General features: G+C 37.5%; 5 protein-coding genes across 5 annotated transcripts; 2 read left to right on the forward strand and 3 right to left on the reverse strand.

The window, feature by feature from the left end:
• Nucleotides 1-921: 921 nt before the first annotated feature.
• On the reverse strand, nucleotides 922-1,962 carry LOC133865352 (embryogenesis-like protein). Its single transcript, XM_062301742.1, has one exon. The coding sequence runs from the start codon at nucleotides 1,781-1,783 to the stop codon at nucleotides 1,259-1,261; it is 525 nt and encodes a 174-aa protein (XP_062157726.1). The 5' UTR covers nucleotides 1,784-1,962; the 3' UTR covers nucleotides 922-1,258.
• A 1,523-nt stretch (nucleotides 1,963-3,485) lies between these two features.
• LOC133866629 (uncharacterized) lies at nucleotides 3,486-4,088 on the forward strand. Its single transcript, XM_062303218.1, has one exon. It carries the CDS (start codon nucleotides 3,525-3,527, stop codon nucleotides 3,921-3,923), a length of 399 nt encoding a protein of 132 aa, XP_062159202.1. The 5' UTR covers nucleotides 3,486-3,524; the 3' UTR covers nucleotides 3,924-4,088.
• A 306-nt stretch (nucleotides 4,089-4,394) lies between these two features.
• On the reverse strand, nucleotides 4,395-12,725 carry LOC133866628 (DEAD-box ATP-dependent RNA helicase 39). The gene is made up of 9 exons (XM_062303216.1): nucleotides 11,947-12,725; nucleotides 11,292-11,387; nucleotides 10,846-11,034; nucleotides 10,535-10,675; nucleotides 8,657-8,797; nucleotides 7,667-7,809; nucleotides 5,724-5,853; nucleotides 5,500-5,548; nucleotides 4,395-4,971 (listed from the first exon to the last, which is right to left on the reverse strand). The coding sequence occupies exons 1-9, from the start codon at nucleotides 12,481-12,483 to the stop codon at nucleotides 4,508-4,510; spliced, it is 1,890 nt and encodes a 629-aa protein (XP_062159200.1). The 5' UTR covers nucleotides 12,484-12,725; the 3' UTR covers nucleotides 4,395-4,507.
• A 2,567-nt stretch (nucleotides 12,726-15,292) lies between these two features.
• On the reverse strand, nucleotides 15,293-18,550 carry LOC133866788 (uncharacterized). The gene is made up of 3 exons (XM_062303423.1): nucleotides 18,206-18,550; nucleotides 17,795-17,959; nucleotides 15,293-15,494 (listed from the first exon to the last, which is right to left on the reverse strand). The coding sequence occupies exons 1-3, from the start codon at nucleotides 18,521-18,523 to the stop codon at nucleotides 15,396-15,398; spliced, it is 582 nt and encodes a 193-aa protein (XP_062159407.1). The 5' UTR covers nucleotides 18,524-18,550; the 3' UTR covers nucleotides 15,293-15,395.
• A 1,948-nt stretch (nucleotides 18,551-20,498) lies between these two features.
• Nucleotides 20,499-21,928, forward strand: LOC133866078 (uncharacterized). The gene is made up of 4 exons (XM_062302639.1): nucleotides 20,499-20,549; nucleotides 20,678-20,975; nucleotides 21,051-21,215; nucleotides 21,450-21,928. Exons 1-4 carry the CDS (start codon nucleotides 20,499-20,501, stop codon nucleotides 21,752-21,754), a joined length of 819 nt encoding a protein of 272 aa, XP_062158623.1. The 3' UTR covers nucleotides 21,755-21,928.
• Nucleotides 21,929-21,974: the final 46 nt, after the last annotated feature.

Raw genomic sequence — 21,974 nt, forward strand, 5'->3', positions numbered from 1 at the left:
CCCAACTAGCTCTTTCCTACTTTCTGCATAGCAACAATAGCATAATTCCAGTCAGGAAGTAGCAGCAGAGGAGAGTATCATCCCATATTAGTGACGAAGTAACCTTTTCCCACTAACATGAATTAAAGTTTCAATAGTTGTCTTATGATTGAGGGTCTTGGATCAGTGTGCCAAGAACTATATGAGATACGAGAAGTCAAGAGCATAATTTGAGACAACCATGTCAAGAATATAACTTGAGCTATACAAAAACAAACAACCTCACGTATTATCTGCTCCATGGTGCTAGATGGTATAAGCAGGCAGACAAATGGCACCAAAGAATGTATCAGGCAACCCTATCATGCAGTTGGTATGGAGCGTGACAACTCAAGTGATGGTCTGGTTGTGATCAAGCACCTAGCTTAGGTTTTTCAGTTGATTAACAAGATAGGTTAGATCCTTTGCACAAGGAAAGAGGAACATATGGCTTTCCAAATCATGTTATATTCTAAAAGTAGTTTGAACATATGATAACTTCCCAGATAGACCAGCACTATAGCCCTATTACGGATAAAAAGCATAACTTTTTTTTCTTTTTTTGTGGGTGGGTTAAGAGCATAACCTGCTGGTGCAAAAATTGTGTTCTGTTGTCATTATTTTCTACTTGTGACCTTAATTTATCCTTAGGAAACTTATTTCTTCTGCATGTTGTCGGAATCAATAACCACCTTATTAGATCATTTAGTTACCACCAAGAAAACCCATAGAGATATAAGGTACTCTCAAATTGACTTCGCTCTACTTATCAAAAAATAATACGAGACACTAGATCTTCAACCTCAAAAGACAAGCAACATATGATCTATGAATGGATGAATACATATCTAAGAAGCATACACCATTCATGATATTCGTTTCAAGTAGCTGTAGATGATCTCGAAAATAATAGCAAGCTTAACTAGATCGTATGATAATGCAACAATTATAGAAAAATAAACAACAGTAATACTAAGTTCCATAAGCCATTGAATGCAGTACCAATTTGAAGTACATCAATTTCAGAGTTGGCAACATCCATTTTGAATAACAAACTGCGAAATTATTGTTCAAAATTCCTCTCTATTTTTAACTACTACAAATTTTCGCCGCAATCACCAACTCTTTCACCTAAAATATAACGTTCCAATTTGTCCTCAACAAACAATAAGCTAAAAAGAACAAATAAATCAGCGAATCCAAATGAAAATTGGAACAAAACCCATTTTCACCAACCTCATTACTCATTCAATTGCTGAAGCTCAGCCTTCAACTGCTCAATCTTCAGCCCCATTGACCTCTGCAAGGCCGCCTTTTCGCTCTCCGGCAGCTTCGCCAATAGCCCCTCAAACATTTCGACCACTTCATTCGCTGCAGCCCGAGCACACTCAGCTTCCTCATCAAAATACACAGTCTCTTTGGAATCCATAGCCATCTCTATCTCCTCTCTAGCTTCAGCAAACTTGAGGTTGATCATGTCCACCTCTTTGTTCTTGTCCAACTCGGCCACTGAGTCACCAGTCGCAGCACTGTATTTCATCAACTGGGTCTGCGCGTTTGAGAGAGTTAGATGAGGGAGATGGTGGAAACTTGAGGTGGGTGTAATGGAAAACTTGGGTCTTGGAAACAAGACCGAGCCTGAAACGAGTTGAGTTGGAACCGCTGCGAGCGAATTAAGGGAAGATGCAGAAGTGGGTATTGGAAATCGTTGAAAAGGGTGTCTGAAAAACAATTTACAGAGAGAAATTTGAGAACGTTGATGCATTTTCGCTCTTCCCCAATTTTCAGCAAAACAACAAGAGCAGAGGTGGAAGGAAGCTTTGGTTGCCACGGCGGTAGTTACCAAGTGGCTCGGTCTCAACAACGACTGGGGGATCAAGTGAAGCAACTTGATCAGGAACAAATACTTAGACCCAGAAATGTCACCTGACCCGCAAAGGTGGGTGTTGGTTGGCTTTTTAACGTAAGGGAAGCTATTTGTGTTTGGGTGTCGGGTACACGGATCATTCGAAATATGGGTATAAAATTATATGGTCAATCTTAATCTATTAAATTTATCATGCTCCTCAATTCTAATTTACTAAATTAGTGTTGGGTTTGTGGGTCGTGTAAAAAATTGTCAGTCTTAAATATCGCATGCCAGATTTGAATCATGTTGAAATCAATTATAACCTAACTCATTAAATTAAACAGGTCAAACTTATTGATTCGAACTCGCTAATTTCATGCCAAATTTGTTAATCGTGTAAAAAATTAATAGTTCTACTTTAACCCCATAAAGGAGAGTGGGTAGTAGTTGACTTAACTCTTAATTTTTTACTAGAGACCTTAGAATAGAAGTTATAATGGGTTACAGGAAGAGGAAGATTACCCTCGTTGTATAGATTAAGATTCAGTGCAATACTGTTATTTATTACACTGCAATATGGGTAAGGGTATGTGAGTGCAGGGAAAGGCTCCACCTGCTCTAATAGGTACCCAAGTAGCTCGAGCCCATCTGTTTGGATTGCTCGGGTACCTACCAAGAAGGTGGGATCCTTCGCAGCACTCGCACACTCTTGCCATATTGAATACACCTGTCTATTGCACTACAATAAGGTAGGAATATGTGAGTGCAGGGAAAGGCCTTACTTACTCTAACAGGTGCTCTGAGCAGCTCAAATCCTATTTACTTGGGCAGTACGAGCTGGCAAAACCCTCTCATGCACTTGCATACCCATGCTCTATTGCAATGCAATAAGGCAAGTGTATTGCACCGAATCTCTATCCTCAAAAAGCTTCGACAAATAAATCATTTTACCCAAAGTAAAAAAAAAGCTTCGATAAATAAAAGTGCCAAAAAAATAAAGAGAGCTACCAGAGATACTTTATATTATAAGTTCTTTAGATAATTAACACGCTAACCACTAAAATGTTAACTGACACATGGCATTCATTTCTTTAAAATGTAGATTATCACATAAATTTGTAAAAAAATTGTAATAAAACTTGTAGAATCGAAAGCATTTTCCAAAACAAGTAATATTTGGAAAAAATGTATTGCAAATTTCACCACGATGATGTTATCAATTGACACACGATTACATCCGACGATACCAAGTTTTTCATATGGCAGCATTTCTATTCATATCCTCAATAAATTCATGAAAGTAGTATCTTGTAACAAATATGGCATAATAATTCAACCGTCGTCTTGGTTTGCGATCAAATTATACACAAGTTTCATTACTTTTAGTGATTTGAAATGAAATCAAAGAAAAATTTTGAACAACAAGAAATGAAATAAATAAATAAAAAAAATATATCACATGGAACAGTGGAGGTCAAAGATCACCAAGACCACCTTGTTATCAACAATCACCAAAACCACACTACCAAGTCAAAAGCCTCAAACTGAACTCTAACGACTCTTCCTAATCCAACAACCCCATTTGGTTTTGGGCATCATGAAGACTACATAAACCGTCTCACTTCTGAGGCATAACCCACCAGTAGACAGACATCCCATGGCTCGGCAGCTTCTATTGATGCACCCTCTACCGACCGCATTTCAACTCGGCCTAGCGGCGATGACTCTTGTTGTGTGCGCCATTGCACTGCTCATGTGTGCTTCGCATTCCCATAAATGGCGTCGCGGATGGACTGCATGCTATGGTTCCAACAATGGCGATCCTGTTATAGAGCTCAACACCGAAGCAACGATCCTAACTACCGGTGGTGTCCATGGTATTCAACGTGGGAATGGCAGTGAAAGCATGTTTAGCGGCGAGCTCTCAATCTGGAAGAAGAACATACTCATGGGAGGGAAGTGCCAGCTACCGGATTTTTCTGGTGTCATAATCTATGACTCCGATGGGACCATAGCCCCTGCCAAAACTCCTCGCCCTTTACTCACCTGGAAATAATAGAGATTTAAAACAAAATGAATGCTGTAAACTAGATAGGATCCTTATGTTCAATGTCATTACAAAGCTTTTTACTACTGCAAAATTCAAGTCCTACTGCAAAATTCAAGTCTGTAACCTGTTTCAGGTCCGGTTTCGTTTGTTAAAATTTTTGCCTTCTGCTTTTTACTTTCTCTTTTCAAAACAAAAATATTAATATACAACTCAAACACAAAACACTCTTAAAAACAAAAATAATTTTCACGTTTCTGTAACATGCAACCTTACTTTGTACATATCCTCGCAAGCTCGGAAGGAACAAGAAAAAGAGATCCTCAAGGGCGTACATCATTCAGTATTTGGTTAAACCCCATCCATATCCATGCAAAGACTGTTAAAAAACCATGTACTTCTCACATGATCAAAGGGCATGACAGTTTTATAGATTGGGTTGGAGAAAAGTGAAAGAAATTTCTGTCCTCTGCAAAGGAATTAGTAGAACCCTGTAAGAGTGATATTAATACCAAAATTAATAATTCACATGCAAAGCTTACTTTAATGTGCAAAAACTCAAATTGCAAATTTAATCCAAAGTTTAACTACATTCAACTGGACTTCAATGATTTTTTCTTATCAGACCAAGAAGTGCGCCCCCTGAACCCAACAACACTTAGTTTCGAAGCTATAGATTTAACAGAGCTGGACTTTTTGCTGCCTGTTTGCTTCTTCCCAACTGAAGATGCTTTTCTGGAGGTACTGGCACTGGATGACTTTCTCGACTTAGAAACCTGAACTGCTGGCTTGGAAGATTTTGCTGGAGATGCCTTTGTAGCTTTCACTGCAACCTTGCTGTTCTTTTTTTGATAAGTCACTGCAACCCTGCTGTTCTGACTTGAAAGCTTGGCTGAATTAGCTTTCATCCCAATCTTCCCAGTTATTCGGGCCCTGGCAACGTCCCTCCGAACATTATCTACAGTAAGAGACTCCAAGCTTTCATTCTTCCTTATGGCCTCCTCTATTCGGGTGGCTAACAAGATGTCCTTTCTAGCAACCAAACTTGTCACTTTTCCTGCAAGAAGAAAATGTTTTTTATGGAAACGTGATCAGGTACTTTTGGCCTCCAGCTGCCAAAAGTGGAATATGGTAATTGTCACATTTCAAGAATTTCTTTACTCAATACAGAGGATTTACTGTAATCAAGGAGATACAGCTCAGACACAAATGGATACGACTAGATATGTTTTAGAAGTTAGAAAAATTGGGCAGGATTCATCTTGCTGAATCCAGAAAATTGCAAAGATGAATCAAGTGACTTAGAAATAATTCTCTTGTTTTACTTTTCCAAATTTCCTAGCTCTTTTTTCTTTCTTTATTTTTCTCCCTTTCTCAAACGTGGAGACCATACAACTCCATGCAGCACTGATTGAAAAGCCTTGTACCTTCACTGCTATATCCACTTAAACTACAGTAGACGAAAGTAGAGTTTTCTACAATTGCATCCATTGTTCTTTTCACTGCAACTTTAAAGGAAAGCATGAATTCTTTACTTGAAAAGGACAGAAATGGACACATTATGTGGGCACAGTTTGTTGCACACCTTTTGCACCCATACGAGCAGTTCTTCCCGTGCGATGAAGGTAATCAATCTAAAAGTTAAAACAAAAGTAGGGTTAAAGCACCAAATGAAGAATTGAAAAGAAATAATTTGATGAAAAAAAAAAAAAGAGAAGAAGAAGAAGAAGAAGAAGAAGAAGAATAGGAGGAGGAGGAGAGGGGAAACCAAAAGAAAAGCCCAAAAGAGACCATTGAAATGATGCTTACAGAGTTCAAGGGAAAATCAAACATGATAACATGATCTACATCCAAGTCGAGTCCCCTGGCAGCCAAGTCTGTGCACACCAATGTGGGGCAATCTCCATCATCGCTTTTAAACCTCTTGAGGTTTTCAACCCTGGTTTAGGAGGAGAAAAAATGAGGATAAGTACTAGAAACTGATATGCATGCATACAAACAAAAATGCGGATATAAAATGGACTCTGTTTCAAAAGTTCAACCACCACCTAGAATACATAATATGCACCAATGCATGTCTAGTGTTCAAAATTTATAGGCATGCGTATGCAAAAAGTGCTCATACACACCTGAGCTTTTACCAGCAAGAGTTCACTGTCTTCATAGGCACACACAAATAAGTAAACACATTGACAAGGTTCGTAAGTTTCCAATGTTGAAAAAAATTTGGCTAAATTTGAAAAAGGTAATACGTGCCAAGTTCCCACCCATGTTCATACTATAACTTCTGTTATCTTAAACAGCATGTGCTATCTACCATATATTGTACTCAAGCAGTGAAATCTCATTGATAAATTGTTCAATTTAACCCAAATGAACTAAGCATTAAACCAATTAAATTGGATCGGCTTTCGATCCTCATCAACTAATTGGGTTGACCACTTGTAATTTTATTTGTCTGTATATCCTTACCTCATTCTCTCTGTTGCCTTCCTATTTAATATATCCATCTTCGCTAGTTCTACAGTTCTACCAATGTTATTATACACCACCCTCTACCTCTTTTCACTCTCCAAATTCGTTCTAATTGATGCATCAACCAATCTCCATTATACATGGCCAATCCATTTTAGGTGACTATCCCTCCTTTTTTTTTCGTTTTTATCAGTTTTCATTGACTTTATTCCTTATCTTTCGTAGTATTCCGACTCATCCATCTCAACATTCTCATTTCAACTACACTCATTTTATGAACATATTGCTTCTAAATAACCCAAGATTTTGTATCATACACCATAGTTGCTGGTCTTATAGCGATCCAATAGAATTTGCACTTCAACTTAATGGGTATTCAACGATCAAATATACTCCCTAATGCACTTCTCAACTTCATCCATCTCGCTCTTATTCTACGAGCAACAATCCTCCCCAATCTCTTCATTCTTATGGAAATACCTAGAAAGAATATAAAGAAAATAATCTATTAAGAAAGGGGGGAAAATCACTTGGATACTGAACAGATGTTACTTTCACACTACTTGGACATTAAGCACCACAAAGATACCCTAATATCCTCGTGATAAAGCCAGCTAGAAAAAACTAGACATCATTAGACATTTTCATAGAAATCCCATATGCTTAATCAACTAGATATACACATTAACATTCGAAGTGTAACACAAATGAAGAGTTCCTTCTCACATATATGTGAGCTTATAGTTCAATGTCACAGTAAGATTATTCTATTCGTTTAGGCAGGACTATCAACCACATTAGAGGTTCTACAAGAAGTTGGTCAGAGTTCAACTTCTAGACAAACAAAATAAAAGAAGATTTTGTGTGGCAGAGCTTCTTTCATGCCATTTTTGCATAAAAGTGCTACCACGATATCCTACGATTTCAGAACAAAATTTAATACTAAGACGAGAACTTAGAGCATCTAAAAGAAGAAATGGTGGCCCAAAAAAAAACCCTAAACTAGTGATACCCACCATAGCACTCTTTAGAAGCTGCCAGTCATCAAATAATATAGATAGTTCAATTAATCATAAAAGAACCACATATATTTGATGACGTCCTTTTCTAGAGCCTCTACATCATAATTCAGCACCCTCCTAAAGAGAGCCATGTTTGTGGCAGTTGAAAATATAAGTATTTGCCACAGCAATCTGTCATTATTTCTAAACAGAAAATTTAATCTGAAATTGCAAACATAAAGACATTTAGGGAATAAACATGTTGTATCATATCACCTTTGCTCCGCAGGCACCTCGCCATGATAATTCACTGTAGAAATTTGATTTTCATCCAGAAAGTGATCCACAGCACGGCTAGAATTTAGTGTGTTACAGAACACCATCACCCTATTCCCCTTTGCCAAACTTGGCTCCAGAACCTGTCATTTCATCACCATTTAAACCACAAAAAAATTGTTTGGTGAATTAACTTTGCAAAGTAAATTCTAATATAACTGTCTAAACCAAAAAAACTTACTTTGTTCAAAATGTAGGCTTCATAGACAGTAAAATTCATAGTGAAAAAATGAAGAGATTGTCACAGGCTCCCAAGACCACAATCATAGACCAGAAAAACAAAATCAAATGCTAACAAAAAGTAAGTTCGGGTGCATGCATATGAAACCAACTCCAAGTAAAAGATAAGTTTCTAACAGCCCCTAGATTGTTAATAATGTGGTACTTTGCCATATTTGAGGCACATATCTTACGGACTAGAAATTTATTTTTTACTTCTATTCTTGCAACCGAACAGGCAGTGTCAAGTTGGGTAGATGACATTACTTCAGCATAACATTGTATGTTACATGCTGTAGAAGAGCAGTTTGGCCAGATATCAATGTCATCAATGTAACTGAAAAATTTGCACTTGCATGTGACTATTTCACATTTTCGTGTCTTCATTTAAGGTAAAATGTACAAGGTGAGACTAGTTTGGCTTTTTTTTTTTTTGTGGGGGTGGGAAGTGTAAAATTTAGAGACTGAACTATTTACTTCAGATGATATAGAAAGATGTAAAAGCAGGGAATCAAAGTTCATCAATACTACCATCAAGCACTACACATGTAGCACATCTGATATATAACCATAACAAGCTCTTAATGAGATTAGTTATACAGCAGTACAGTGTTGATGCAACTATTACTACTAATGAAGTGTTTTGTACATATAACCATTAGTGGTTGTTGATAAATAGAAAAAATACGATAAATCACTACAGAAGTATACCTGTAATAAAGCTTCCAGCTTGTTTTCAGAACCTGAAAGTCTGATGAAATCATGACGAGCAGATGCAACTTTCTTATGCAGTGTTGATGTGCGCAAATGTACAATGCCTTGAAATTCCTCATCAATCAGCTTTTGCACTGCCTGCAAATGTCAAAAATTAAGCTTTTGTATGGACAAAAATGTGTAGAAGAAAATTAGATTGCAATTAAAAAGGAAACCACCGAAAGTTACCAAATTGCAACCGGATTAGTTTGATACAGGATCCAATAAAGAATTGAAGGCTCTAGGACCATCAACTAAGAGAGGTTTCGGCATAAATGTTTTTCTTTGGGGAAAATACACTTCAACCCTATGAACAAACATCACTTTTGCACTTATGCCACCAAACTTTAAAAAGTGACACTTGGGTCCCTTCAACTACCACCCAATTACAATAAGCCACTCCGTTAGCAATTGGACGTGACTACTTTCAAATGTTTCTTACCATAATGTCCTTATAAAATAAAATAATGATTAAAAAAAAAAAAAAACAAACTGAAACACCAAATTCCAAAGGGGGCCGCCGAACCGCCCATGGTTCGACCATTTCTTTCTCTTTCTCTTTCTTTTTTCGTTTTCTTTTTTTATTTTATTTTATTTTTAATTTTAAGGGAATTTTGGGAAGTTAAATCTGCCTTTGACTATTTTTCAGTCTATTTTGAAGCCAATTGCTAACAAACTAGCTTATTTGTAATGGGGTGGTAGTTGGAGGGACCGATGTGTCACTTTTTTAAATTTGGTGCCATAAGTGTAAAAGTGGTGGTAGTTCAAGGGGCTGAAATGTATTTTCCCCTTTTTCTTTAGGGTTTCATGCCTCTACTAGAGTATTAGCTCATTCCTATAGATATGGAAGGAAAGATTGCTTTAGCTATATCATTACGTGATTCTTACTTTAACCACTACTGAATTCCTTAGTGTTTCATACCTCTACTAGAGTATTAGCACATTCCTATTGATATGGAAGGAAAAATTGCTTTAAGCTACATCATTACGTGATTCTTACTTAAACCACTACTGAATTGCTGAATAGCAGGCAACTTTGGGCCTGAAACCCTTTCAGGATTTTCATAATACAAGTGGCTTAAGAAACACCACAAATTCCATAGTATTTTTAAAACTCCACAGAAAGATAGACCTCTCTTAGAAGCAGCCAAAAAAATGGCCTGATTCACCAAAACCACAAATTTGTGCAGTTTTACAGATCTCCACAAAAATCCTCTCCCCTCCATAGGTACATAATGGATACGATGAAAACAGAGACCATAAAAAAGGAAAATTATAAAAATGATTTTAAAAAAAAAAAAAAAAAAAAACAGAAAAAGAGGACACTAGCTATTTAATGTACAATTTGTCCCCATCTGGTGTAACTGAAGGACATAATGTGAAATTCTTTAGTAAGTTGATCAATGTAAATTATAAAACATTTTTATCCTTGGAAAAATAAACAGTGCCATAAGTCTCAAAATTTTGTGTATTTCTATGTAACTTGATTTGAACAGAGCAATGAGGGCTTTGGATGTTAAATCAGATCTCTACATCCTCTAGTTCATAACATCAATTTAAAAGGTAAATTAGTGGAGAGGGAAGCCAAAATACATACATATATATATTGCCAGTTTTACGGAATCCCAGAACTTATTGGCAAATATTCATTTTTCCAAAATCCAATATGAGGAACTCTTAAATAGTCACATAAGATATACAAATGAACTTGTCATAAGCTTTAAAGATTAAATGAGGTTAAATTTACCTGCCAGAAAAAATTGGAGGTTCCATTTGTAATAGTGGAGATAATATACAGTTTCATTTGCAAGAAAATGACAGTGCATGTTGGCATACCGTTGTCATTGTTGCAGTAACTAAAACAGTTTGAAACCCTTGGCCATCAGTCTTTGATGCACGATTTTTTAATGGGACAAGAAACTTCCGAATGTCAGGACCAAAGCCACGATCAAACATGGTGTCAGCCTCATCCAACACCTACTAAAATATTACCGCCATCATTAAGTGCACCACCTTACCAATGAGGACAAACTAGAATTTGCAACATCGATATAAACAAATAATATATTGTGCACATGTAAAAAATAGTAGAAAATTGTGCAGTCATATATATGAAACAACATGATTTTATATACTATGATACTCACCACGTATTTAATGTCACCGTACACTATGTTTCCCTCTTCAATATGTTGAAGAACCCGACCAGGGGTCCCAACTACCATATCGATTGGGTTATTTAATGTATCCTCCTGGGGTCTTAGCCGGCCCCCACCACTTACCATTGTACAACGGAACCGTGCATGATGGCTGATAGACTTTGCAACCCGAAATACCTATAAAACCAATCTAACTTCAATTGCAAATCATAAGTCCACATAGAAAAGTTTTTTTTTTAGATAAATAATGTAAATTCATTCAAAGAGAAGAGGGGCACAACCCAAGTACACATGATGTATACAGGATAACCCCTAATCCATAGAGAAAGAAGAACATAAATCTAAGAAGTCAGAAAAAGTAGAAATTGACAAATTTATCTAAAGAGTCCACATAGAAAAGTTATCTTCACATCCTGAAGAAAGCACATAGATACCTGCTCAGATAACTCCCTTGTGGGGCATAGTACAACAGCTCGAGGACGCCTGGGCCTCATTAGTATACCATACAATTCCTCGTCCCGTCTCAACAACTACAAAATCCAAAAATTGACAAGAACATAACACTTGGAATATTAACATAATTTTTTTTTATTTATTTTTTTTTTTCAGGAATATTGTGTTTTTCTCAACATAAGTGAATTTATAAGCAACAGAAAAGACTAGAAGTAGTCAAAAATCTAAAAAAACAGTTACAGATAAAGAAACTTCAATCCTCTCAATGTGTATAACAGATTTTGTGAGAGGAAGATGCTAAGGGAACACTTCCAAACCACCCAGCACAGCACATTCTGGGAATTGAACAGATTAAATGAGTCACACATACTCACAAGATTCCATTTCAATGATGTGGATGTAAAATCATAACACAAACCAGGGCACATATCATAAAGCAAACACCGAACCCTAAAATGTCATACATAATCAACATTTACTAAAGACAGCATTTTAGACAAACAACATACGTAAAACTGAAAGCAAGCCCAAACCCAAGAATTTTATTGACCAACAAAGCAAAAGGTAAAAACATACAGGACTCTGTTAAATAACATGCAAATATAAATTAAAAAAGAAACGTGAATGAACAAGTACCTGAACAAGGGGCAGCATGTAAGCCAGAGTTTTGCCAGACCCAGTGTGAGAACCCAAAACCACACTCTTCCCTTCCAAGACAGCAGGGACCCCAATACACTGAATCTCAGTAGGAACCTCAATACCCATCTCCCTCACAGCCCCCATGACCTCCTCACTCAGACCCAACTCTCTAAAATTCCCAACAACCCTCTTCTCCTTCTTCTTCCCCTTGGGCCCATCCTCATTTTCACTCACAGCAGTACTGACTGGTTTTGGATTTCTTGTCTGTGGGGGATTGGGAGAGTCCTTGAGGTGTCTGAGCCTCAGCCTCTCAAGGAGAATTGAGTGCTTCATTTGCTCTGGTTCAGTGGTGGGGGTAGTGGGAGTGGTAGTGGTAGTGATGGCGGTGCATAGAGGCCTAAACCCTCGAAAAACCCTAGTGGATTTGGGCAGTTTGAGGAGTGGGAAGCGTTTGGGTGCTGGCGAGAGGCGAGAGAGAGTGAAGAGGCATGAGGAGAGAGTGGTGGAAAGGAGGGTTCTTGCTGTGCCTCCCATGGCTTTTCGAGGTTCTATTATTTCTGTTTGTGGGGATATTAATATTTGTATTTCTTGCAGGCTTGCAGCAGCACAGCGGTGCTGGTTTTCTGCAAAATGAATGAAATTGGCATGAATATATATATATCATATAGCCTCTACTGGCTGATATTTTGGTTCTGACAAAATTACAAGTAACAGATAGGCACTAGGCAGCTTGCCCCCTTGCCCCTTTCCTGTACGGTGGGTATTCACCACAATCTCCAGCCCAAAGAGACCCTGCAGGAGAATTGTAGGCCCTGTGAAAGATAGGGTTCCAGCAGGAAGTCCTTTGTTCGACCAATTTGTTCGGGCCTGGCCCTGTTTGCGTAGGGCGCTCTTGTCCCCCATTGCCAATTGCAAGGAGAATTTTATTTTATTTTATTTTTTTATTTATTTTTTTTTTCATGGGTGAGTTATTGCAAGGAAAATTAATCGTTATACTTAATTGCGGGAATGTTATTAGGAGTGTATACGCGTTTAGATATTAACAGCTCACATCTGTTATTTACATCTGTTATTTACACGTTACATATATATATATATATTCACACACGTTGATGCATATAGTAATTTTAGAGTGCGAATTTGATTAATAACCTCATTGCGTACCCTTTATAAATAATATTATATTTCATATTGTGAAGAGGTGTCGTAGATGATTTGGTTCGCTGTGTTGCTTTATCATGTAACACTTGGGCAAAAAGGTAAAAGTAGTGTGAAATCAATATGGTTTCAAAACATTAGGGCTTAAAAAAATCCAATCCAAATTATTTTCAAAATCGTTTAAATAAACTCTAATAGAGATCCAAAAGATTAAAATATGCAAAAAATATCAATTACTTAATATGCGGATAGTGGATAATAACCACAATAACCGTGCGAATTCGATTAGTAAAGGACATGACTCGAATGCAGATATATAAAAGTAATATCCACATTTTACTGATGCGATTATTTGTAAATATTACGAATAACCGCATCTACGTGTACAAATAACCCGTAAAGTAGTAGGAAGAAAATTGTGAGTCTACTGGCAATTGTAATTTGCAATCCCTACTACTAGCAGTCAGAAGCCTAAAGAATGATCAACATTCAAGTTGCCACAAACATCAAATTGTAAGTCTGCATGTACAGAGTTTCACCATCTGTGGAGCATCCAGAGACTTACTGAGTTGAAATACTTTTGTTTTGTCCATCTCTAGCAGGTTGTCTTGCATGATCGTGCTCCAGATGCTCCACAAATGGAGATAGTTCTTCACCCAGAATCTGTCATTTTGTAACTTCTTGTTGTCATTTAAATTGATCAGATTGTTTTTTTTTTTTTATTATTATTATTTAAGGACGTGATTTTCATTAGTTCTAGCATAACAAATATTGTGTATTTATTTTTATTAGTCAATGTATTAACAAGTTTTTTTAAAATAATAATAATAATAATAAATACAATTTGCTGTGGTTTGTATTCCAACCACCAAGAACATTTTCGGCTATATTTGGCAAACAACTCCTATATTTTCTCTTTAAAAAGTCAATTTTTTATTTATTTTTATTATTATTAAATAACTTTCTTCGCTTTTTTCTCACAAAAATTTTAAAATTTATTTCTATTCTATATTACATCAATCAATTCTTTATGCGGATTACTAACATTTAAATAACTCCGGATAAGTTTTCTCTTGGTGTTTGATTCAAGATAGAACTTTCCTTGCGTGTCAATCTAACACAATGAAAATTACGGTTCATTCTTTATTCTGCGGCTTAATTTGTAAAATCTATTCAAAAAAACTTTATTACATCCTTTATGAGTTACTCCAATGTGGAAGAGTCTTCAGCACCTCAACTCATAAACTCCGATAGTATAGTCTTCTCTTAAGCCCTTTGCATAAGCAAAATCATGTCATCGAGATAAAATTTAATTACACTACAAAAAACAAGCTAATTAGTGACGTTCTAGTTAGTGTCGTTTTTCCAAATGACAATAACTAACGTCATTTCAACAAAAACGACGTCCCTAGTGTGATGTCATTTCACTATTGAAACGACGTCACTCTAGAAGAACGTCGTTTTTATAGTGAAACGATGTCACATAAGGGATTAAAAAATAAAACGAGAAATGCTTGATGTCCCACTCCTATCTCACCCTTATCTACGTGGACCAATAATGTGAGAGATATTAGAGAGTGTGTAGTGAGACCCTGATTTTTTAACATTATTGGTTCACGTAAACAAAGGTTGAATAAGAGTGGAATGAGAGTGAAACATCAAGCATTTCTCTAAAATAAGAAATTTGGGAGTGGGATACCAAGATTCCATTATGTCACACAAGGGATCTTATTATGGAATTTCAGCAATGAAAAGTTTTTGGAAATGCAAACAGGACTACTTAGTCCCTTTTCCTCATTTTATTGGGAAAAAAAAAACCCTCTGATATAGTAAAGTATTCCGTGGGAAATTCACTTCCACAAGAACCAAACTGAATTGGAATTCCCAAACCCCAACCTCTTCCTTTCTCTTCCAAAATAAGAAATTTGGTTTCCACATAAGGAACGGTACCCCCTACTGCAACTGTGCTGTTTACTATGTTGTATCAGAATTGTGTAAGCAATGAAACAACTCAAGGAAAGGTACCCCCCCCCCAGTATTAGATGTATATGACAAAAAAAAAAAAAAAAAATAGAATTTACAAAGAGAAGAATCCTTTTCTTTTTCTGCTTGACAAGGTGAATAATATAGTGTAAGCAGTAAAACAAATATTTTCAAGCAACCATAGGAAAAATATGCTCAAAAATAACTCCAATCTCACAAATGTAAGATTATTATTACGCCTCCATTTTGTGGAGTAAGAATAATCAGAGACTCAAAAGTTTGCATACTTTGTGGTACCTATAAAATCACTCGTAATATTCAGGTTTCAACACACCAACATAGGGCAAGTTCCTGTATAATTCCGCGAAGTCCATTCCATAACCCACTACAAAATAATCTGGAGACTGCAAAACAGAAAATAAGTAAAATAAATAAATGAACAATTCGCTTGGTAATTAGGCCATGAAATTCAAGAATAATTAATATTTCAAGAGTATATATACATTCTTATTTTACCACAAGTTTTAATACATTTTATTTATGTGTATCAAACAACACCTCCACTCCTCTGTATTTTAATGCAAGCAGCAGGCTTACAAAACTTGTAGCAAAACTAAAAATATATATAGCAGTACTCTTGTAACAATTCCAGCATCCAAACGCAACAAAAGACCTGGGAGAACATATGGTACTACAAAAGACATGGATTTTCTCTTGATTTCTGACGAAACTGTCGACCCCCTAACTGTGTTTTCCCTTCTTTGCTTTCTCACATTTTTTTTTCTATTTAATTCTATGTCATAAAATGTGAACCAATTAGATAATTACAAAATAGATTAGTCTGGAGAAAAAGTATAGTATTAGCAACAAAAGACACCAAAATTTTCTATTTATTGTAACAATTCAAGAAAAGCGTTAGTTACATCTGTACTATCACTCCAAAAAAACTAGTCAAGTTATAATTACAGCTCCTTGGAATTACTTATAAATCTCAATCTCACCTAGTAAGAAATCGATATAGGACTTAATACCAATAAGCACCTTTATAACACGAGGAATACTAGACATCCAAACATTTTTTTTCAGAATTTGGTTATAACTTGATGTGTCACAATCCCATGAGATCTATTATTTTGGAAAATGTGCCACAATCTCATAGGATTGTGACACATCAGGTTAAAACCAAATTCTAAAAAAAAAAATGGTGTTGGGATGTCAAGCATTTCTCTTATAACACACCCACTCAATATGAGCAATCCATCTTCCCAATATGAGACTAACTTTCTGGGATGTCATAATTCTTCCTCCACTTTTTCTGAATAAGCAAGGAGACGTAAATAATAAAATTTTATGCTCTTCTTTTATTTTGTTTTCCTTAAGTCTCCTTTTGTAAATTGTAAATAAAATGCAACATGTTACTTTCTTGGAATCTAACCCACAAAATAAGTAGTCCTCTTGTAAGTGAGCGAGTCCTAGCTCCTCCTAACCTTTAGGTGAGTGAATCCCAAAGAAGACCCAAGAACCAAAAAGTCATCTCAAATGAAACTTTTCCTACCCTTTCTTCCTCCAACGTAACATGCAACTAAGTCATAACCCTTTTGAGTTCCTGAATAATCTCAAAGAGTTATGGTCCTCTTTAGTAGTTGTTCATTAATTAATTGTTGAGTGTTAAATCACTAATTATCTTAAAAATTTAAGCTAATAGAAAAATGATTGATTTAATCATTTAATTAATATTCTAATATTCCCTTCACATGTGACAAGAAAACATTTAGAATATTTTACTTAAAATTGGGATAAACTGTAGAAGTCATGTGTGATACCATGTTAACTTGAACACTTAAACGGATGGAAAATTGTTGATTTAAGTATTTAATTAATATTCTAGCCCAAATGAATGAGTCCCAAACTAAACCCCAGAGTCCAAGATTTTGAAAAAAAAAACTCGGCCTGTTAGGTTTAAGACAAAACCAAAGAGCACACTTTTCCCCAAGAAAAATGATTATTTCACAACCCTTTTGCACAACTTTCACGCAACCAAGACATATTAGTAGGACCCACATGCATAGATCCCACCAATGTGTCGTGGTTGTATGAAAGTTGTGTAAAAGGGGTTGTATAAGAATCACCCCCTTTCTCCAAAGGAAAATGATGGATTTACAACAGTAGACAACAATTACACAACACATCCTTACATGGGGTGAGACCCAGTGTGTGGAGCCCACCCCCATATGAGGGGGTGTTGTGCAATTATTGGACCGGTGAAGTGTAGGAATCAAACCCCTTCTCCAAACTATTAACCACCGGAAAATGTTTGTTGCACAACCCACTTACGCAACTCCTACACAACCCAAGACACATTGGACCCAACCTACCGATGTGTCTTAGATTGTGTAGGAGTTATGTAAGTGAGTTGTGCAGCAAACACATCCCATTAACCACCAATTCAAACGCACAATTTTCAAAAAATAAAATAAAACATTTTTCAAATGTCTCACCTTTATATGTAACAAAACACTTTTCCGAACCATCATTAAACCTGCCACTTTTCGGTTCTTGCCCTTTGTTAACCTAGATTTTGTTCTTCCTCTAATTCCTCTTCGATTTTTGATTTCAAATTGAACAACAATCACTCGTTTATTTAAACTGCTTCTCCACTTTACCAAGAAATCACCAAAAAAAAAATTGCTTTGATGATGTTTACCTCAAACCCCCGGTAAAATTTTCCTTCGCCCACTAGCTGAAAATGGACCTTCCTTCTTGCTGGCTTGTCAAGGAAGGCACACACTGACACAGAAGATGCTCCCTTTGATTCCATATGCGAAATCAGGCAGGACAACGTGTTTCCCGTATCAACAATGTCCTCAACCTTATGCCAAAAAAAAAAAGTCCCATTATATATAAACATATACATGGCCCCTCAATATTAAAAATCTTATCCATATTTTCCCCCTTTTTTGTTGTTGTTTTGTTTGTAAAAACAATTAAAATTACAACCCAAAAAAAAAAAAGAAGAAGAAGAAGAAAGAAACGTTTGCTAGCATACTGTAACAGAATAGAAAAAGCAATGAAAATAATATTCGTGAAGTCGTAGAATGAGAACAAGTAGTACTACCAGAATGACGTGCTTGCCCTTGACATCGACTTTGAGGTCGAGGGAGAGTACGGGAGCCCCACTGGAGAGGGTGCCGGAGCCGTAGGAATGTGCGCGAACGAAATCGACGGAGATGGGCAGGTCAATGGTCCTGACCAGGTCGGCCAGGAAGAGGAAGGCCCCGGTGGCCACGCCCACCAGGACAGGTGGCGGACGCGGAGTATGAGCCGAATCGCCAGCGCCAAAATCGGCCGAGATTTCGCAGGCGAGCTCGGCGACTCGGCGGGCGATTTGGTCCTGTCCCCATAGGACTCGCTCTATGTGCGAGTGCAAGTCCATTGGATATATTCTGTTTTGAGTTTTGTGTTTGTGTTTGGCTTTTCTTTAATTGTATTAAGGGGATTTAATAATGGATAATATTTGGGAGAAGCAAAATTTTCGGATTCATGTCAAAAAAAAATAAAAAATAAAAATAAAAAATAAAAATTCCTGGATTACATCCAGAAATTTTGCTTATGGATGGCATTTTTGTAATTATTCAGAAAAGGATTTTTGTCGGCGATTCCGTTTGCTTAACAGTTTAGAATCCAGCTTACATGCTGTTATTTTCTTAACAGCATGCTGCTGTTGTGATGTGTCACACAGAGAGTTAACCATCAGGCGTGGAGTATGTACCGAAACTATTAATATTTTTTCTCCCACATGATGCCCTTTTGATAATGCCCTTTACTAGTCCTTTCACCTCTCCGGTTGAACACCAATAGGAAGCAATTGAATCCGACCAACCTAATGATCCAGCCGACCCGACGACCCCGTTCCCTAGACAAATCCGCTAGAATCCAACCGTTCTAGCCCGGAACGGCTAGATCCCGACCAACTGGTCAAGATCCGACCATTCTAGTTGTTCCCGGCCGGGATCCGATGGATTTGTCCAAGAACGGCCAATCCTGACCAACCGGCCGTCCTGGCCAGGGAACGGCCAACTCCAGCCAACCTACTAGGATCAAAGAAATTTGGCCGGGGAACGAGAAAAGCGTGGTTTTCTATGTTCATTTTATTTTTATTTTTTTCATATGCTGGGGGCATTTTCGTCTTTAACACAACAACAAACATGCTGTTATTTTTATAACAGCATGTAAGCCGAATCCAACAGTTTAAACCTAAAACCAAGTTTGACTTTGACTTTGACAATAATAACAAAACTTTTGGAAATGATAAAATTACAACTCTTGCACAACTATTCAACAACCCCAAGATACATTGGGTGGAACCTACATGTAGTATCCACATGCATGGGTCCCACTCCATATGTCTTGATTGTGGGATAATTGTACAATATGAGTTGTGCATGAATCACTTCCCAAACTTATATTCACACCAACATACGTATTTATTCACCCTCCACCACCGACCAAAGCAAAAAAGTGATCACAAAAAGGAAAAAAAAAGTGATATTCCCTCCGCCACCAACCGAAGCAATAATGCCAAGAACAAAAAACAATGACAACAACAAGATAATAGAAAGCAAACATTTGACGGTATACACATACAAAAACCCAAAGCCAGATTCAGACCCAGCTAGTTGATAACAATCAAACCCAGACTCCAGAAAAATCAAACTCTAAAGAATGAGATGAGAGATTGAGAAGAAAAACTTGAGATTTTGTAGACACTGGGAGAGAAGGAGGCGTCACATAGGGAGGGGGATTGAATTGTTCTGACCGTAGATCTGTAGTCCAGAAAAAGGCTGACTCTGGCGCTCCTTGTTGGAGATCTGCGGTGGGGGAGGGCAGCTATAGGTGGTTGGCGCCGAAAATGGGGAGAAATGGGGGGAAGGCGTTAAGCCTGTCATTGGGCGTCGGTCTTCGGTGGGCGCTAGTCGTTAGGTGTCGACCGTTTGGTGGGGAAGTGGGACGGTGGGGGAGGGCAGTAGTAGGTGGTCACACAAGAGAGAGATGAAGAATTCAAACTAATGATTTGTGCTTTATGAGACGTAGTCCCCATCTGATTGAGCTATCTCTTATGGACGGAGCCGACTTTCTTAATTTAAACCTTATAGTTTTCAACCTTTCACACACACATACACACACAAAAAAAAAAAAAAAATGACACGCAGAAGAAATGACGGAAGATGGACTGTAGAAAGTCTCATGTATTGAACAACTCCAAAACTTATTCAATAATAGTTGTCCATCGTCTTTCCCACAATTCTCAGGCCCAAGCCCAAACCCTCAATTTCAAATAACTAAAATTTTGGCGCCAAAATCCCTAAATAAAAAATCATCGATACAGAGAGAGCACCTGTAGCCCAGCTATGTCGACGATCTTCATCGCCGTTCAGTGCTGCCAATGCTCCACAATGCAGGCATCTCTCTCTCTCTCTCTCTCTCTCTCTCTCTCTCTCTCTATATATATATATATATATGAGTGTGTGTGTGGGGTATTATGGTGGTGAATGTGATGGGTGATTGATCGGAATTTGATTTGTGACAGGTGAGGCAGAAGAGCAAGAGCGTGAGCAAGTGGAGCTGCGTCGTGTGCAACCAGAGGCAGTCCCTACGGAAGGTGTTCGCTCAGGGCTTCATGGCCAAGGACCTTCGACGCTTCGTCCAGTCCTTCAACATGTCCCGCAATCGCTCCGACCACCTTCAAACCCCACTACCACATTCCACAGACGAAGAAGATATCACCGATCACCGATTCCTATGCAATGATCGTAGCAAGAGACGAAGCGATTGGAGCGAGTACCTCGATTCGGAGGACCACAATCCTATCAAAGAAGAAGAAATGGGTACTCTTTAATTTTGAGCAAAATTAATTCATTCATTTTAAAAATAATAATAAAATAAAATTGGGTTTTGTACAGAGGGTGGTGGTTTTGAGCCAAAGATTGTGACGGAGTTGCCGGACGGAATGTTCAAGAAACCGAGATTGAACAGCTGTTTAGATGTTGGAGAAGGCGACAGTGACCAGCTTTACAAGCCGGTTTTCTCGAAGAGAAATTCCAGCACCAAAAAAGTCATCTCCCAAGGTAATTATTTTGAGCCTTTTGGTTTCTTGTCTTTGTAATTAGCCTATATCATTCTTGTCACTTCAATAAAAAGCAGGGCACGAATTAAATTCCAGGATTTATGCACTGTAAACGACTCGTTTCTCTACCTTATTGGCTTGCTTAGCTTAGCATTGAACACTTTGTGAAACCAAAACAAAGAGCTGAGTTTTGTGCATATGTGCTTGTGACTGCATAATTTATCTGAAATGTAAGGCAAAGAGCCAAGGAATTATCAGCCATTGATGGCCAAGGGCTCTTCAAAAGGGAATGACACCATGACACAAGATGAACAGGAGCCAAGGAGGAAGGTTCAGCTGCCTATGGCAACTGGCAGGAGGGTTTCCAAATGGAACGACTACGTAACCACCGAAGACAACGACAAGGACTTGATACATGCAAGCGAAATGAATTTCAGAGATCGTACGGGTTGTCAGATGCACGATATCTTGCAGGACTTCAAGACCATAACTGATGATCAAAAGGTAGAAGATGATGTCCACCCGGATTTCCTGTTGTGAAGCTCTGTTTTTGTCGCTTGTCTTGTGCTTCCTCCACTGTATCTACCATATCCCTTTCTGGGTGCCAAACCAAATCTGATGGCGATGGGGCTGGCATTGGACTACCTCATTTACTTGCAAGATTGACTTTGAGAACATTTATGTCTTGGACAGCAAAATACATTTTAGAGGGAAAATTGAATACATTCTGTGCATTGTAAACTAGCTATGCAGCTAAACT

This window comes from Alnus glutinosa, chromosome 4, assembly GCF_958979055.1.
Source record: "Alnus glutinosa chromosome 4, dhAlnGlut1.1, whole genome shotgun sequence".
Taxonomy (NCBI): domain Eukaryota; kingdom Viridiplantae; phylum Streptophyta; class Magnoliopsida; order Fagales; family Betulaceae; genus Alnus; species Alnus glutinosa.